Consider the following 17445-nt stretch of genomic DNA (forward strand, 5'->3'; position numbering starts at 1 on the left):
TTTGATTTTCTTTTTTTTAATTTTAAACGCATGTTGTCCTCTGTTGCTGCTGTCTTTTGTCTGTCTGTCTGTCTGTGTGGCTTTCCTGCCACCTGTCTGTGTGGAAGCTGTGTGTGGCAACATGCTGCTGATTAAATGACAGGTTCAAGCTGCAGGTGTCCTGCATTAGAAATACTCGTACCAGCACCCGCTGGGCTGGGTCTGTAACTAACGAAATGCAAATTAAAATTGCTTTCTCGTGTTTTGTGTGTAAAATGGCAAATGAAATGCAGTTCCGTGAACCCATCAATTCCATTACATGGTGAATAGAAATCAGAGCGTCCTTAAAGTAATCTTCTAAACTTTAATATGCCCCAAGAAACCCCAGAACGTGCCCCTTGGCTGGGAAGTACTTGCCACATTCTGCCATTCCGTGCGGAAGTTTGCCCCAAAATTGCGCCTATTGCCCGGCAGGCCAAAAATATACACAAAGCAGCAGCCAGCAGCCAGCAACGCAGCTGATGGCCATCCATGGCAACAACTCCTGGCCAGTCCAGTCGTATGCAAACTTTATTAATTACGCGCCCCAATAACCAAGAAGACCAGAAACCAGTGTTGTGGAGTTTCCCGCGAAACTTTTGCCGTTCCGTTTACTATTTTTTTCCAATTGGAATTCGTCTACTTCCTAACCATTTTCCACATGCAATTTGCCCCAAGAGCGAAAATCAAACAGAACAACTTTTTATTTTAATTAAAAATTCAGCACTTTTCATCTGGAGCATTATGGACATGGCAGCACGTGGCAATAACAACGGAAAACAGAAAATTAAATGCTTTAGAAATTCAGGGGATAAATGCAGTTGAGTTGCAAAAAAAAAAACAACGTACCCATAATAAAATTTAAATACATTCATAAAATCAGGTTGGCAGCCCTCTCTCACTGCAACCCTGTTTCCTTTAAGCGTCGCGTCACATGGAAAATTTATTCAATTGTATCGGAAATTAGAATTCAACTCAAGTAAAAGCTGCATTAAATTCTGGTAAGCTGAGCTGACCTGAGACATGGCACCTTTGCGGGCCCACTAACTAATTAAAGGTTTTTCGAAGCTGTCATTTGGAAATGCAAAATAATTCACAAACCAATACGCAAAGGACACAGGAAAGCCCCGTAACACCCAGTGAGTTGACGCCGCCACAGCTAACGGAGATCGGTTTGCTCACCACCACGAGAATGTCCAAGTTGCAGCAGTTGGCAAAGTTGCGGACGGGCAACCACAATGACGAGCTCTTTGTGAAGCGGCCCACATTCAGCAAGCGTGGCGCAGCCAGCGTGAAGCCAGCCGCCTCGCAGTTGGGGGGTGAATGCCTGCCAACCGTCGACCTGGTGGAGGAGGAGAACATTCGCACCATTCGCACCCAAGTGGGGGCGTTGGAGCAACGCTTCACGCACTTCATGAATGGATTGAGAGCGCAGCGCTGGATGTGGAGCGAGTTTGCCCTGTCGTTTATCGACGAGCCCATTGCGGCCAGTGTGTGCTACGATCTGGACAGGTTCATGAAGGACCTTGGTTGCATGATTACGACCCGGACCATGCCACGCCGCTGCTGGCAGATGGTGCGCAATCCGATTGGCAAGCCGCGCCGCTTCTCGCGGGCCTTCATTGCCTCGGATGGGGGCGACTGGCAGAAAGTACGTGACCTTGTGCGGCAGATGCAGCAGGGCACATTCGATATAAAGCAGCACGAGACCAACTTGCCGCTCCTGCCCAGTCGCATACCGATGCCGCTGCCGATGGACGCCAGGGTGACCGCCTTTCTGCCGAACGGATTCGGGCACGGTGTCGTTGTCAGCCACGAGCCCAAGGACAACACATATCTGGTGCGGCTGAACATTGGGGCCGAGAAGAGTTGGCTGCACTTGATCGACACCCAACTGCAGGGGGAAATGGGCTGCGAGAGTCTGCCGCTGTCCATTATGATGGCCGTCACCGACGAACCTGAGCCCGAGGAAGTTGTCTACAAGCCGGAGGAAAAGGCGGCCACCTTCTCGAGTGCCGGCTACAGCCAAACGCTGCTGGAGTCCGTGGTGACGGTCAAGAATCTCCTGAGCATAAAGGACAAGACTGTCCGCGACTTTACCGCCCTGAACAAAGACTTTGAGAGTCTCTCGACTCAGTCGTCGAGTCGCCGCGATCCGAAGGCGGAGCGCGAGCAGCAGCAGCGTCGTTTCGCGGCCCACATGATCACTTTGCATCGCGTCAACGATGATATGCTGGAGCCGTTGCGTGTCCTGCATCAGTATCTGGACGAGTACAAGGACGTGGAGGATCAGAAGGCCAAGACGCTGTCGGCACGCGAACGCTTTCAGCAGTGCCGCCTGCAGGCCGACTTAGATCTGAAGGCGGTCGAGACTCAGCTGGGGCTCGTGGTCAAAGCGGATGCCACACGGGACTTGATTCGCACCCTCCACACGATCCTGTATCTGTGCGGCGCATTGAGCGGGGAAAACAGCTCCGACATTCGCACCATTATCAATGACATTGTGGCCAGCACAATGGAGAATCTGCCGCCCGTTCTGTGTGCCCAGTTCAAGCAGATGATCTTCAAGATTACACCGCTGTGCGAGTCCTTTGGACGCGTGCCAAAGCAGCCACAAGAGGAAGAAGATGCACAGCCAATGTATGCCAACGATTATGAAATGGTTGAGGAAAATTATCGATCCTATCAGCACCAGGGCCAACAGGAAACCTTTGTACAGCGCAACGCCCAAATGCCTTCCCAGCAGGACGTTGGCGTCTTTGAGGACATGATGGAGCCACTGCTGCACAATCTATTGGAGGAGTAGAGAGAGCGTAACAGTGTTCCCAGTAGTGCGCAATAAAGCCCTGCCATAATTTATGGCATAACTAGAAGCAGTGCCCAGTGCCGCCCTGTCTTTTGGAGGAGTTTAGTGCCATTTAAAGTCTGTCCTGTACACTTTGCAATACTCCCCCAAAGTATACATATATCGATCTGTGTGGGGATGGGGGTTCCAGCACATTTCTCACGTAGCCTGCCCCTAAAATAGAAGGTGCCTCAGCAATTGACAGATTGGCCAACAAATAACTGACTTAAGTGGGTTCCAGAGTAGGTTTTAGGCTAGCTGGCGCGGCTTGAGGCTCTCCTCAGTGCCAGCCTTAAGGAATATTTCAATTTGGATATTTTCGGAAGCATTCCCAACTGAAGCAGGCAGCTCCATTGGGCACTCAGCCTCAGCCCCAGGCTCAGCTGCATGCACATAAATTCGAGTTTAAAGTGTTTTCTTTTCTAGTTTTTAATTAGCAGATAGATGAGTGCTGGGCGCTCGTAAATTGTGTGGCCAAGTGCGTGCGCTTGCCATTTGTTGGGTCCGTAAAGACATCATTAATATGCCTCCAGCTTTCCCGCCTCGCCTTGGCAACGAAAGAAAAATGATCGGGCAAAAGACCTGACAAACAATGTGTGCTGTGGGTGGACACTGGCCATTTGGCTTTCACATGAGCCACTGCGAGGCGCCCTGGATAGTGTCCACTGCTTGGGGTGCGGATTTTGCTTGAGATTGGCAACTCGTAAATATTTATAATGCATTGCAGATGCAGGGGCGTCGCCGTTGAAGCAACTCCTACAGAACTTTTCGCACAGGACAAACAAAAATCTAACAAATGGCAGCAAATAAATTGCTGGGTCCACTGCTGCCCAGGAGGACATCTCTATCTGTGTGGCTTTTGGGTGAAGTGGCCACAGATACTCGTTGTATTTACTCAGAGGGCCACGCGTGCTAAATGGTTAACAATATGCCGCGCCCGCTCCCCACACAATGCATTCGAGATGACTTAAGTTTTTTGTTTGGTTGACACTTGATCATTAATTATATTTGCGCGTGGCGGGGCATCGTTTGTGCGGAATTGAATCGATACATAACTACTTAAGTACACATACATATATAATGCGAGTAGTATATGTATACATAGCCATAGCCATAGCCCTGAAAGCAATCATATAAAAACGCCAACTTAATTGATTAACGATGGGGGCTGTGCCGCAGAAGTTGCCGCCGCTGGCATGGTATGGCGGTATGGCCTACATGGCTTACTATAATCCAAATAGCAAAGAAACTTTTGTTCCCCCTCCACCTCCACCAGCACCATTTGCTTTATTAAATTGTCATCTTTGGTGGGCGTTGGTCCTTGCTGGCATTTGGTCCCCTGGTTAAGTCATACAAAATGTCGGAATTGGGTCAGAAAGTGCGCGGCTGCCTGCTGATTAAACTGGGGAGAGTGGGCGTACCCGTGTTTGCCAGCTCCTTTATCCTGTCTTCTGTCTTATGTCTCCGCTGCTGTGTTGCCATGGGTCGAAGCATTTATCACGCTGATTTCTGCGAATGTTACACTCAATGGCCAGGGTGCAATACGCTGATCGACGAGGATGATACCTGGTATTGGATAATAAAGGAAAGTAACTCAGATCGGATCATTATTATAGCCAGAGTAGCCCCCACCTCCTCCAGCAAGAGACCACGCCACTCATTCTCTTTCCCGCTCGCACACACTCTGCCCTGTGCAATGCACGAGCGCCTTCTAGCGGAGAAGATGTAGAATATACATATGTAGATAACAGATGTAGCAAAATATTTTAAAATTCTACATAAATCACAAGCTCACAAATTTATATAATGACTGAGTACCGGTATAAAAGTAGAGTCGCGTCCACAGAAGCGACTCACACGTTCCTTCTCTTTTGGTACATTATCTCATGGCTATGGAATATGCGAAGGTTTATAGAACGCCTTCTTGGGTCGTCGAGTGCTTTTGCTTTTAATTTATACTCGTAATTGCCAACGTGTTACCCATTTGGTGTTGCATATTAAATATAAAATTGATATTCTCATCGCCTGCCTGTAGGACTAAAGGGCACTGATACTGAAGCATTTTGTGTGCCTGTAAATCAAGGCGCGTGTGTGCGTGTGGGCGTATGGGCGTATGGATTGGCTTGTGTGTTGTCCTGTGTATTGGTGTGTGGAAGATGATTTATGAAACGGGCAGCAGTTTGCGGCGGCTGACGCCGGACACCGCCGGACAGTGGCATACAAATGCAAATGTGCAACAAAAAGTGGGTGCCACAGCAAACAATTGAAGGGTAAAATAGCCGGGGCACAGCCGGCGGGCATTGATGGCACAAAGCGGAAATAATGGCTTGAGTTTGGTTTGGTTTTGGTTTTGGTTACGTTGTCGCTTACGTTATAAATTACAATCAATGATTGAATTTGCGTGTTGCGGCTGGCGCTGCTTAAATTATTCTTGAAATATATCACAAATACACACGTAATACGTGTCACGTATGTATGTGTGTGTGTGTGTTTTTTGCATGTTCTGGCGAAAGAATTGTATTAAATATTTAACTTTAGCTGAGCATTCCTGACACACAATTAGGCGGCTGCAATGCTTCAAGGCCTCAAGCTTTCAAGCTGTCTGTTGCCTGTCCGTCCATCAGCTGTAAACGGGTTACAGGACACGATATGTCAGGGAGGATACTCCGTCTGGAATTGTATCAGAAAATGGATTGCTTCTATATTTAACTAAATTTCCAAGCGAAATGAAAACCCTGCAATGCTTTCAGTATTTTTTTAGTACATTAAACATGGCTTACTACACAGAGAGAGAGAGAGAGAGAGAGAGAGAGATAGGAAGAGAGAGAGAGAGTGGCACAAACAATTTCCAACAATCGCAACGCCTTCAGTGGATATGCAAAACGTTTATTTATTCAACTGCCATGTGGCTGGCCGGTGCCCCAACCAACCAGCCTTGGGACTTTTGCTGTCTGCACTGCATAAAAGCAAACATACATTTATACATAACATATACATATACATACATATTGTATGTATCTTTATATCTGTTCAAATCTTGCATCTACCAAATGAGTTTTTGGGGGACATTTTCAGACACAAATTATAATGTGCTATAATTTGGTTTAATGTACGCACATTGAAACCCCAACCGCCGAACAACAACAACAACAGCAAAAGGCCTTTATTGCCCCCCAAGGCTCCTGCGCTGCCTGCTGTTGCTGCTGCCCCTGCTGCTGCTGTTATGTGGCATTGGTCATACGCAGCGTGAGCCGGAAGCGGGGCCATGGGCCAATGCTAGGGCCTTGGCCGGTAAGGGAATCCTCCTCACGATAAGCTTGTGCATGCTATCTGCCATTTATGTACATATGATGCGGTCGACCAAGGTGCCACTGTACTGATTGTTGTCTCTGCAGCTTAAATTTTGGAATATTTTAAAGATATTCCAAGCTTAACCATGTTCATATTGCATAGTCCTCCTTAAGTGACTCTTAAAACCCGGAATCCTGTTCCACTTATGGCCCCTAATGGCCTGTGTATCTGTGGCTGAAGAACAATCAGAGGCCTCTTGCAAGTATCCTTTTGGCTTGCATAACCACTCAAAATCGAAGAGTCCTGCTCGTGTTTCGTTGCAGGTTAAACTAGTAATCGTTGTGTCATGCCCGTAGCCTGTATTTATGGAAATCTGCCTGGAATGCTTGCTTATACTTTGGGGTGTGGTGGGGTGGGGGGCATGCTTGTGATTCATGCAACAACAAAACGTTTCAACTGTGCTAAGCATTGGGGCTAAGCCTGTGATATGCAACTCTAAAGCTGCCTTTCTAGACCCTACTTTTTGTGCCCTCTTGCCGCCTTGCCGCATAATGCTTGCTGCCCATCAGTCAGCACTCGGAGAGATTATGCCACTGGGAACAGAGTGTGTAGGGGGTAGAAAGAAAGAGAAATCTGCAGGAAAAAAGCCAATCTAATCTTCCAACCAGGGTGGCTAATGGTCGAGGCTTGCTCCACACAAAAACCCAGAGAATAGCACAGGGGAATGGGCAATACATTTTCCACAAATAATTGCGCCTTGTGACCGAAGCAGCAGATGATGCTATCGGGGGGATGATTTATTTGCAGATATCGGATAATTTAAAGTTGCCACCATGCCACCAGATAATGTCCTAAAGAGAGAGAGAGAGGAGAGAAAAACCCAGCAACATGATTTAAGCAACTGTCGATGCCCCGAGATGCCCCTCCGGGCTGCTGTCACTAGTTCCCCCGTTCGCACAGCAGAGTGGATTGTGGCAGCCACTGATTAGCATATAAATCAAGTGGATTTGAGCCTTCTTTCTGCGAAGACCTGACCTGACCGTCTCGAGGTATTAATTAGGGGCAAAACAACAGCACCCCAGGCCACAGAGGGAGGTCAAGAAATTAACTTTCGTCTCGTAAACTTAATAAAAAAGTTTCAGTTTCGGTTTCGGTTTTTCGGTTCGTTTTCCGTTTTTTTTTTTTTTTTTTTTTTTTTTTTGGTATTTTGTGTGTGTTTCTGCTGGTTTGGGGATTAGAAAAAAGTTTGGCCAAACTTTGTGCTTAAAATTCCATTTCCATTTGGCTACTTGTATTGCTCTCGATGCCTAGTCGTCGAGTGGCATTTGCTTGTTTGTTGTTGCTTCCCTTCCACAGTTCTTTTGTTTCAGGCTTGAGAATGCAGTCCATGTGGATTTGCTTTGCGCCATCCCATCCCATGCCATGCCATCCATCAATGTGTGCCCCACTCGAATAAATTGAGAGCCTGGGAAAATGGAAAAAAAATTGTAAAGCGTTTTCCACTTGGGGAAATTGAGTTAGGCTGCCCCCCTACCCAAACACGTGCCACACATACATAGGTAGAAGGAGAGGCAGGAAATGCCTAGACATTTTTCACAGGGGACAGGCATTTCAAAGGGGCGCTGTGAGTAGTAATTATAAAGGACTTGTTACCCTTTTGTGCAGACTTTGATTTGAAATTTAATGCCAGCTAATAATTGAAGACTGGAAGCCAGGATCGTTTCACCAATCTATGAATTTCATTTATATTCGATTTATGGAGAGTCCAAGTTTATATTTTCCTCTCACACAAATTACCATATCAGAGGGCGGAAATCGCGTGTTGCTGGTCTGGCAAAAGACAGAACTTCCTCTTTGGCTTTTTGCCTTTGGCCTGGAGGCAGCAGCAGCAGCTTATCCCAGCACGGTCTCTGGAGCTTCGCTCCGCTCCCTCCTGCTTGTTGGCCAATTTGCGTTGATTTTTTTGTCTTTTTTAGAGCAGTGACTTTCGGGGGGGGGAAGAAGATTTTGACCGTGGGCCATTCAACAGAAATCCGTTAAATTGCGGCAGATTTCAAAGCCAAATAGCTGGCGGGTGAATGAGATTTAATGAATTTATGTCAAGGTGGCGGCTACAGACCAGACCCTACTCCCAGCTATGGCTCGACTGGTGGCTCTACCGCAGGCCAAGTGTCGGATTTGGTCCGCGAAGGCGACAGTGGCCTGTCAACAATAAAGCCCGAATGCCATTTTAATTGGCGCATCGGGCGTTGTCTGCTGACAAATACCAAATACCCCGTCCCCCCACCTCGCGCCTGATAGAACTAGCTAAGCAGCTCCCACGGGAATGGCTACAGGAGGTGGAGAGGGGGTTGCAGCTCGCTAAATTTGGCCTTTTCTCGTTGCGCGCAATTAAAAGTTGTCCGCGAACTGAACCACGGAACCGCAGCCAGGTCCTCCCGGTCTTGGCCAAAAGTAGCAAAATGCGCAAAAGTTTTTGTGCATAAAATGCATCGGAAACGTCGGCAGTCCTGGGGAGCCATCGGCGACAGTTTAAAAGTCAGGGGTCCGTCCTGGTAAAAACTTTCAATCCAACTTTGGCTTTGTCTGCTTGAAAGAGCCAAAAGGACTCTCGGCGGCAGATTCCCAAGCTACAAGCATGCCCTGAACTTAGAGCTACAAAAGATTGAGCTCACATCGATTAGGATTCGTTTATGCCAGCACACATAAGGATCGACAATGAACTTTGCACTAACACGCAGAGTACTGCGGATGGGCGGCGGTGAGGTGCTGACGCCCAACAAATTCAATGTCCGCCAATTGCTAAACACCTTCGACACGATCGTCTACGCAGCGGACGGAGTGCTGTGGCGCCACGAGCAAGCACTCAAGGGAGCTGCCGATACGTTCAACGCGCTAAGGGGCATGGGCAAGAACGCCTTCATCTGCACAAATAACTCGGCGGCCTCGTGTCTGGCCCTGAGCAGGAAGGCCAATCAGCTGGGCTTCATGGTGGCCGAGAACGAGATCCTCTCGTCCGCACAGGCACTCGCACGCTTCATGAGGGAGCGCAAATTCCAGCGTAAAGTCTACATTGTGGGTGGGCAGGGCATCAAGGATGAGCTGAGGCTGGTGGGCATCGAGAGTCTGCCGCTGGACCTGGCCTCCATGCAGGAGAACTCGATGGTGGAGCAGGTACAGAAAATGTATTTCGATGCGAATGTGGGCGCTGTCGCCGTTGGCATGGACAAGGATCTGAATGTGGTGAAGCTGACCAAGGCCAGCATTTATCTTAGGGATAGCAAGACCCTCTTTGTGGCCACCAATCGTGATCGTGCCTTTCCCGTGGCTGCCGATCGACATGTGCCCGGTGCGGGCGTCATGGTGGCTGCCATTCAGGCGGTGGCCAAACGTTCGCCCTTCACCTGCGGCAAGCCCAGTCCCTATGTCTGCTCCCATCTGATGCGTCAGGGTGTCATACAGCCAGAACGCACTCTAATGGTGGGCGATACGTAAGTTTCATCCGCCTCCTGCCCAGATTTCCACTTCCACTTCCACTTCATTTTCATGCATTTCCACAGCATGTACACGGATATGCAGTTTGGCTATAACTGCGGCTTTCGCACTCTACTGGTGGGCACTGGCGTCAGCAGTCTGAAGGATGTGCGCAATGCCCAGGCCTCCAAGCAGGCAATGGCCTACCAGCAGATACCAGATTTGTATCTGCCAAGGCTGTCCGACTTGTTGCCCTACCTACCCTCTCGCAATCGATAGGGCCCACAGTGCGGACACTGCATAGAGCGATAGATTCATGTTTTCTTTATTACATTTTCCCCCTACACTACATTTCAGTACTTCATTTACTTCATACTCTTTAATGAAAGCGAATCACTAAACACACAAAGGGAGCGACTGTCTGGATGCTCTGGCTGTAGTACTTTTGGTTCCCCTACATTAATTTATGTACCTATCATTGTTTAATAATTAAATTTATGTGACACTGAAGAGGCTTCCAAATCACATAGTTAGCACCTCTTTCGAGGATGCTGAGTGGGGTACTGCACGCCGCTGACTTATATTATTTCTTGGTGCTGCGCTTGCGCTTTGTTGGCTATATTGGGAGTATATCTGGGTGGGAATTCGCTTTTAATTTCAATCGCTGGCTCTGCTTTTTGTATCCGTTAAGCGCTGTTTAGATCTGGCAGCAGATTATCGCAAATTAGGAAATTATTCGCACAATTTCGAGGTATTTGTTTGGTTTTTTTTTAGGCTGCTTTTACCCAGCTATTTTTGTGTATAAATCACCATCTAGTACTTACGCAGTGCAATGTCAAGTGTTTCCCTTTAGGCACACAAAATACAAGTATTATAATTATTGTTTGAATTCGGAGCCATGTTCAAGCGGAGCTGCACCGATCTGACCAAAATACCCAAAGAGCAGGTGCGCCAGTGGCTGTCCACCATTGAATCGGTAATCTTCGATGCGGACGGTGTGCTGTGGCACTTGAACCGACCCGTCGATGGGTCGGTGGAGACATTTAATATGCTAAAGTCCTCGGGCCGAAAGACCTTTGTGGCGACCAATCATTCGGGTTTTCTTACCAAGGATCTGGCGGCGAAGGCAACGAAGTTTGGCTTCGATACAGAGGAGGAGCAAATGCTGAGCTCCGCACTGTCTGTGGCCAAGTTCCTAAGCTCGAAGGGGTTCAAGAAGAAGGCCTATGTGGTCGGGGAGTCTGCCATTGTCGGTGAGCTGGCCAAGGAGAATATCTGCAGCTTTTGTTTGGGCAAGGAGAAGCTGGTGAAGCCCATGGATCAGTTTGCCAGGGATATGGAGCTGGATCCGGAGGTGGGTGCCGTGATAATCGGCAAGGATGAGGGCTTCAATGTGCCCAAGCTAATACGCGCCAGCTCCTACCTGCAGGATCCAAATGTTCTCTTTCTGGGCACCTGTCTGGATACCGCCTATCCCGTGGCCAAAGACCGTATTATTGTGGGTGCCGGTGCCATGGTGGCTGCCGTGAAGGCCATCTCTGGCCGCAAGCCACTCATTTTGGGCAAACCGAATCCCTGGATGATCGATCAGCTGCTGCAGTGCGGCATCCTCAAGCCAGAGTCCACGCTGATGGTGGGCGATACGTGAGTGCCAGATCCCAGCTATATTTTATTCCTATCTAACTTCAATCCTATGCAGTCTCTATACGGATATACTGTTTGCCAGCAATTGCGGCTTCCAATCGCTTTTGGTGGGCACCGGCGTCAGCAGCCTGAAAGATGTGCGCCAGATACGCAACGGTGAAGAGCAAAACAAAATTGAAATGCTGCCCGACACCTATTTGCCCTCGCTGGGCCACTTGCAGGAGTTTCTTTGCTAAGTGCAGAAATTCCACAGCTGTTCGAATAAATTCAGGACAAGTCCAACGCATGTACCCCAGAGGCTTCTCTTTTGCTTGCTATTTGTTTGTATCTGTATTGTATTTGATCAATACTGATGACTGATTTAACTGTTATTTTTGACACATGCTGACACCTACGTACACAAATATCTTGCCATTATTATCCCAAAATAAACACACAAAATATACAAATTAAGTGTCTGCATTCAAGTCCAGGAATGGATGCCACTGTCTCCGTCTCCTGCAACATAGGTGAGCGTTGCGTGTGTCCTGTAGCCAGTCCCCTCCTGTATGGATATTTCTTTGGATGCCTTTTAGCTTAACGTCTGCCCCCAAGGAGTGGAGCATGTGCTCCGTCGTTTAACAGAAACAACCATTGAACCAGAACGGAATGCTGAATGGTAAAATGTCCAAATATAGAAAGCGAAATCACCGAAGAGTAGTCGGCACCGGCGGCAGCGGCAGCGGCGGCAGTCTCAGCCTCGCTCTGGCGTCTTTACTGCTATTTGTGCTGTGGTTGCAGCTATGTGCCGCCCGGAAAATGCGCCTCAAAAGGGAAGCCAACGCCCATCAACCATTGTGGCGCCGTGGCTATGACGGCGATGGCACCACACACGAACAGTTGGGGAAGGTGCACTTTCCGCCCGTTAAGTACTCCCAGTTCAAGCCGATGGTTAACTATACGAAGAGAGACAATGCCACCAGAGCGTTGGATGGCCTTTTAAAATTTTCTCGCACCTTTTACGAACAAATCTTTCCAGTGGATCCGAACATACCCAGAGGTGAGAGAGCATCCAAAACTATTGATTTTGTGGTGAATATTTTACATTGGATCTGTTGCCAGGCTACCTGCAGTTTGTGGGCACGGATCAGATGAGAATGGGACCGAAGGTGGATAGGAACGATTGGGCGTCTTGGCTATCCGAATACTGGATGTTGTGGCTGTGGGTGCTCTTCCTCGTTGGCCTCATTGTCCTGATACCCTTTCTAGGGTGAGTAGATCACGTTGCGTTCTCCTGGCAAGACCATTAATGTGTAATTAGTTCATTTTGCTCGCTGGATGATGGATGATCAGTGTCCTGTACTGCTGTCTATGCTGCTGTCGCTGCAAGGAAGGATGTACGCCCTGCATTACGGTTGAAAATCGCCGGAGACGCTATATCTGGGGCGCATTTCTGGCTCTTCTCATTATATTGATCGGGTAGGTAATGCCACAACGTCCCCCAGAAATACGGCATATCTGGATACTCTTCCTCTTGTTTCTCTATGCTTCACTCAGCTTGTGCATGGCCCTCGCTTTCTACTCGAATGGCTTGCTGGAACGTGGCCTGGAAAAGACCAAGACAACAATGGAAAAGGGCAGCGTGGATACTTGCAATTTCCTGTATGATGTCGAGGCACATGTCAATCATTTGTTTGTCAAAAATTGGGAGGAACTGGAGACGCATCTCATCTCCATAATCATGAGTATAATCGCATTGCACTTAGTTATTCGATTTACACACCACTCAATCTCCATTTATATGTACAACAGATGCACCCAGGCATATGGCCGCCGACTTGAACGATGCCTCGGACGCCAATTCCCTTGTGGAATTGAATCGGATATTTTCCAATTTGGAGTATACAATAGCATATCTCGATGTGGCCGTTAACTACGAACTGGAGATCAGAGTCAATGCCCAGCGACTAAGGGATGGTATGGCTTGGATTACTGCGCCAGAGTAGACCCTTCGATTAGCTTTGCACATTTTACAGCTCTGCGGGGAGTGAAGCGCGACGTTAACTTTGCGGCAACGGTGCTTTGTGGCAGTATGGAGTGCATCAAATTTCTGGGTCACTCCGAAATTGAATTTATCGACACATCCAGATGCTTGCATCCGGAAAAGGTGTGTGTGTGTCTGTGTGCCTGCTATAAAAATTTAAATTTAATTTGCATTCGATTCAATTTAGATGCCAATTATTACTAGCATACTGGACAGCATGAAGGAACTACTCGACGATGTGCATAGACCCGCAGAGTCGCTAGAACGGCTGCATAATATAACTGTATTGATCACGGAGGAAATGGAGCGCGTTGCCGAACCCATGATCCGGGATATACGCAAGGGCAAGAAGCTGTTTGCCCAGCAGGCGGTGCGCATCAATGAAATCATCGATGTGGTCATCAGTGACATCCATTTGGCCACACTGCGTTCAACGAGGGCATTCGACGATCTCTACGACAAGTTCAATGAGACACGTTACTATGTCGTGCTGTACATCTCAGTGTCGGTGATTGTGGTAGGAACTGTGCCGTGCCTGTACTGTGCAACCCAAACCCCTCACGTAACTGAGCCTTCCCTCCCCCTTGTCCTAGATACTCGCTATACTGATTTTCGCTTTGATCTTTGGCTCCTTTGGCAAACGTGTCACTGGCATGGAGGATGGTTTTTTTAGCCAAAAGATTGGTTCGTACCTCCTGTTATTGTGAGTCACTCGCTCGGTGTTTCGTAACTTCGTTTATCCTTTACCGAGATCCTGCCTCCCCTTGCTACTTGCAGAGCCATGTTGCTGATATTCTGCGTTCTATCCGTTATGTTTATGATGGGCCTCTTCTACTTTGTGATCGGCGGTGTGGCATTTAAAGGCGCCTGCTCACCACTTTTTGCACAGAAAGCGGCGCGCCGTGCGCTGCTCGAAGGGCTTAAATCTGGCAGCGATGATGAGCGCAATTTTACGGCTGAGGCGAGGAGTGGTGGCTCCGCCGGGGAAGCGCTCCGAATATCGAAGGTCATCAATGAGTGTGAGGGCGCGAGCATGATATTTAATTATTTGCAAGTGAATCGAATCTATGACATAGACGATCTGGCACGAATAAGCGTGATGAGCCCCATGGAAACTGAACTCAAACTCTTCGAGGATCTGGATCTATCGAACTTCTCGCTGGTCACCGAAGAGGACAAAGAGTTGTACTTGTCGGTGTCGAAACAGGAGATCGGACTTATCCATCACGAACTGTGGTACGATCACCTATGCTTCGAGTATGTGCCCATCGATTTTAATAAGGTTGCTAGTGGTCTAAAGAAATTGGCCCAATCATTGCCCTGGAAAAGCTATCAATCGGCCAAGGCTGCGTTCGCGAACGAATTTATCAATCTATACACATTCTATAGAGCATACGCACCCGTTCTGAACGATAACATCGAGCTATTGGTGGATGTAATTGCAGATGTTGATTCGGCCATTTTATACGAACAATACAACTTTGGTGACACCCTGCGTATCTTATTGAAAAATATTTTAAACACTGAGATTTTTATACGGGACATGGGCCAGAGCTACCTATCGAATATTGGCAAAAATCTAACGGCAGTGGTTAACGAACAAATCAATGACTACATCAAAATGATTGTCTATGAGGCAAAAACCGAAATCGGAAGCTGCCAGCCACTGAGCTACATCTATGAGCGCAGCCTGGATAAGATTTGCAGTGAAATGGTTGATCCCATTGTGAGTATTTATTATTATTATATGTGTACATTTGTATACGTATTTATGCGTATGTGCAGATCGGCTATTGGACGGGCATTGTGCTGTCTGCGTTCCTTCTGATGATCGTCCTCTGTATTGCCCATCGTCTGCAGTGTCTGTACAAGCAGATTCAGTTGATGCCATTCGTGCCTATTAAGGTGACATCGACAAGGTTCGTTATGCGCATAAATTTCAACAAATACAAAGACTTACCCCCTACTCAATCACAGCTGTCCGTTTTGCATTGGTCGATCAGAGAGGCTAGCAGCTGGTGAGCCGGCACAATATTGTTGCTGCAATCTCCCGACGAATGGCGCTGCAGGAACGGCAATTTACGATGTGGAACAGGCGATTGGAGCAACGGCGAATCATCCCAAAACTATCAGGGATTCTGAGTCCAGTACAGACGGAAAGAATAAGTTGGACTAGCAAATGGTAGAGACATGTTCAAACGGAATTTCGAGTGTGTTGCCCTGGCCAGGCCTGGCCTGGCCGAGTGTTACGTTACGGCCCGATCAAAGCCTGTTAAGTGCATATGTGAGTGAGTATTTTGTGACATAGAATAATGACAGCCAGCTGATAAGCTACGCAAAAGCACTTAAAGTACTTGCAAAGGATAAACTTTAAGCGTTTCTTGGAAAGTATTTCTTGCCGCAGCAGCAGCAGTGGGAGTGGCAGTGAAGCCTTAACTGCACAGCTATGCCACCCAACGTTAATTACATTTTTGACGCCAAACAGCTTCGATGGCACAAAGGCAAATAATTAATTACCAAACACCATGGCAGGGTCAACACTTTGTCATCGAATCATGTCACAAAAAACCGAAATAAAAATTCGTGTCATTTGTTAAAGGTTTCCAGGGCGAGAGGAGAGGAGAGGCATGGACTGGACTCAATACTTACTTGAATTCCGAACGCTAATCCTGGCAGCATTAAAAACGCATCAAGCTGATAAAGTCTGCAGCAGAAAATACTCTTGTTCTGGCCACGCTGGCTCTGCTGTTGACATTATCAGGGGCTGATTTATTATCATCCATTGTACTGGGTGGCAGAGAACACTGTAGCTGTAGCAGACTCATTGTAGATATTGTTTCTAGCAACTATCGCAACTGCTCATCGCCGCAGAGTTGTCAAAGGATGGACACTCTCTGGGGCAATGCTCCTGCCAGCACATTTCTACTTAAAGCAATCATAAATATGCAGCTTTCATGGGCTGGGCTCCTGTATTAATCGGCTTCTACTTGTACCCTAATTATTTGTGGTTATCGCAAATCCGTGATTACCTCCTATGGGATTAGGCACAGGCCTGGCTGGGCTCACGTGCCTACCGTAATTCACTTGGCAAAGTTGCTTCCCCTATCGGCGGGGTGTGTGTGTGTGTGTGTCTTATTGTTATGGTTATTATTTAAATTCCTTTGTGTGACGTGTACATTATTACCTGGCTCGTTCTGACTTAAGTCGACATCCTGACAACGTGCTCAGCCTGCGTAAGCAAAGGTGCCAAGTCCTCAGCCATTCCCGTCCTGTTTTCGGGAATGTTTCTTTACGGCTTGACACTGCCTTGACAATTATTATCCGACAGGCAACGGCACCGCCCCGAAGTTGGCCTTAATTGAATGGCAAGTGGTCGCCGCCGCCACCGCGTCCAAAGTGCTCGTTATCATTTCCAAAAAGGCTCCGCTTGGGCACCCCAAATCCCAACTATTAGGAATGTTTTGAAATTTGAAAATCTATGAAAATAGAGTCTGCGATTTGCCCATTACGAGGAACGAGGCACTCAGGCAAATGAAACAATTTCGGATTTTTCTCATCATCATTTATTTTGCTCAATTGTTGAAATTATTTATGACGATTACGTATTCGATACAACTATACAATATCAGAGCTAAACTAATTCTAAGTAAATAGATTTATGTATTTGTAAATGGGGATTCCAAATGCCCTTTGGGTTTCGGCGTGGGGTTTCCAATTTATAATAATTATGAGTATTTATTTATTCTTTTGCTTTTATTGCATATTTTTGGACACGCTTAAAACACGTTTTAATATATGTAATTTTGTTGTATTCATTTGCAGATCTCTGGTGAGTGAGGGAACTCTGATGGGACTTTGATGGTGGTGGGCTGTGGGCTTGGCTGACTTCGAATCCCCATTCCTGGACTTATTTTCAATAGCAAACCGGTAAAGTTTCTTTGGTATCATGATCATTTATGCTTGGCATAGGACACGCTATTTCTAAATATTTACAGAAAACTCTTAAATACATTTTTTTTTTATACAATAGGAAAGATTTCATATTTTAATTTGTTTTTTTTTATTTATTTTTATTTTCATTTGATTTATTTCCTTTTGTCTGAACACCTGAAAATGTCTTTTTCTTTTTGTTGCTGCTGTTGTTATTGTT

General features: G+C 47.1%; 4 protein-coding genes across 9 annotated transcripts; all 4 read left to right on the plus strand.

Annotated features, from left to right (window-relative positions):
• The first annotated feature begins 921 nt into the window (after positions 1–921).
• On the plus strand, positions 922–2890 carry LOC111064824. 2 transcript variants are annotated; one of them, XM_022352620.2, is made up of 2 exons: positions 922–1019; positions 1087–2890. In XM_022352620.2, the coding sequence occupies exon 2, from the start codon at positions 1100–1102 to the stop codon at positions 2822–2824; it is 1725 nt and encodes a 574-aa protein (XP_022208312.2). In that variant the 5' UTR covers positions 922–1019; positions 1087–1099; the 3' UTR covers positions 2825–2890. The 2 variants fall into 2 exon arrangements, with proteins under 2 accessions (XP_022208312.2, XP_022208313.2); XM_022352621.2 differs by having other exon boundaries at positions 952–1019; positions 1076–2890.
• A 5918-nt stretch (positions 2891–8808) lies between these two features.
• On the plus strand, positions 8809–10126 carry LOC111064843 (glycerol-3-phosphate phosphatase). Its single transcript, XM_022352653.2, has 2 exons — positions 8809–9645; positions 9715–10126. Exons 1-2 carry the CDS (start codon positions 8873–8875, stop codon positions 9905–9907), a joined length of 966 nt encoding a protein of 321 aa, XP_022208345.1. The 5' UTR covers positions 8809–8872; the 3' UTR covers positions 9908–10126.
• A 321-nt stretch (positions 10127–10447) lies between these two features.
• LOC111064840 (prominin-like protein) lies at positions 10448–12899 on the plus strand. 3 transcript variants are annotated; one of them, XM_041594102.1, is made up of 5 exons: positions 11528–11781; positions 11848–12311; positions 12374–12521; positions 12605–12734; positions 12809–12899. In XM_041594102.1, the coding sequence occupies exons 2-4, from the start codon at positions 11921–11923 to the stop codon at positions 12732–12734; spliced, it is 669 nt and encodes a 222-aa protein (XP_041450036.1). In that variant the 5' UTR covers positions 11528–11781; positions 11848–11920; the 3' UTR covers positions 12809–12899. The 3 variants fall into 3 exon arrangements, with proteins under 3 accessions (XP_022208343.2, XP_022208342.2, XP_041450036.1); XM_022352651.2 differs by lacking the exons at positions 12374–12521; positions 12605–12734; positions 12809–12899 and adding exons at positions 10448–10982; positions 11058–11272 and having other exon boundaries at positions 11328–11781; positions 11848–12028; XM_022352650.2 differs by lacking the exons at positions 12374–12521; positions 12605–12734; positions 12809–12899 and adding an exon at positions 10449–11272 and having other exon boundaries at positions 11328–11781; positions 11848–12028.
• A 587-nt stretch (positions 12900–13486) lies between these two features.
• LOC121403780 (prominin-like protein) lies at positions 13487–17326 on the plus strand. 3 transcript variants are annotated; one of them, XM_041594094.1, is made up of 6 exons: positions 13487–13812; positions 13889–13998; positions 14073–15021; positions 15081–15214; positions 15273–15583; positions 17118–17326. In XM_041594094.1, the coding sequence occupies exons 1-5, from the start codon at positions 13513–13515 to the stop codon at positions 15469–15471; spliced, it is 1692 nt and encodes a 563-aa protein (XP_041450028.1). In that variant the 5' UTR covers positions 13487–13512; the 3' UTR covers positions 15472–15583; positions 17118–17326. The 3 variants fall into 3 exon arrangements, with proteins under 3 accessions (XP_041450028.1, XP_041450026.1, XP_041450029.1); XM_041594092.1 differs by having other exon boundaries at positions 15273–15579; positions 17118–17325; XM_041594095.1 differs by lacking the exon at positions 13487–13812 and having other exon boundaries at positions 13889–13979; positions 15273–15579; positions 17118–17325.
• Positions 17327–17445: the final 119 nt, after the last annotated feature.

Source organism: Drosophila obscura, unplaced genomic scaffold (assembly GCF_018151105.1).
Source record: "Drosophila obscura isolate BZ-5 IFL unplaced genomic scaffold, ASM1815110v1 contig_208, whole genome shotgun sequence".
Lineage (NCBI taxonomy): Eukaryota > Metazoa > Arthropoda > Insecta > Diptera > Drosophilidae > Drosophila > Drosophila obscura.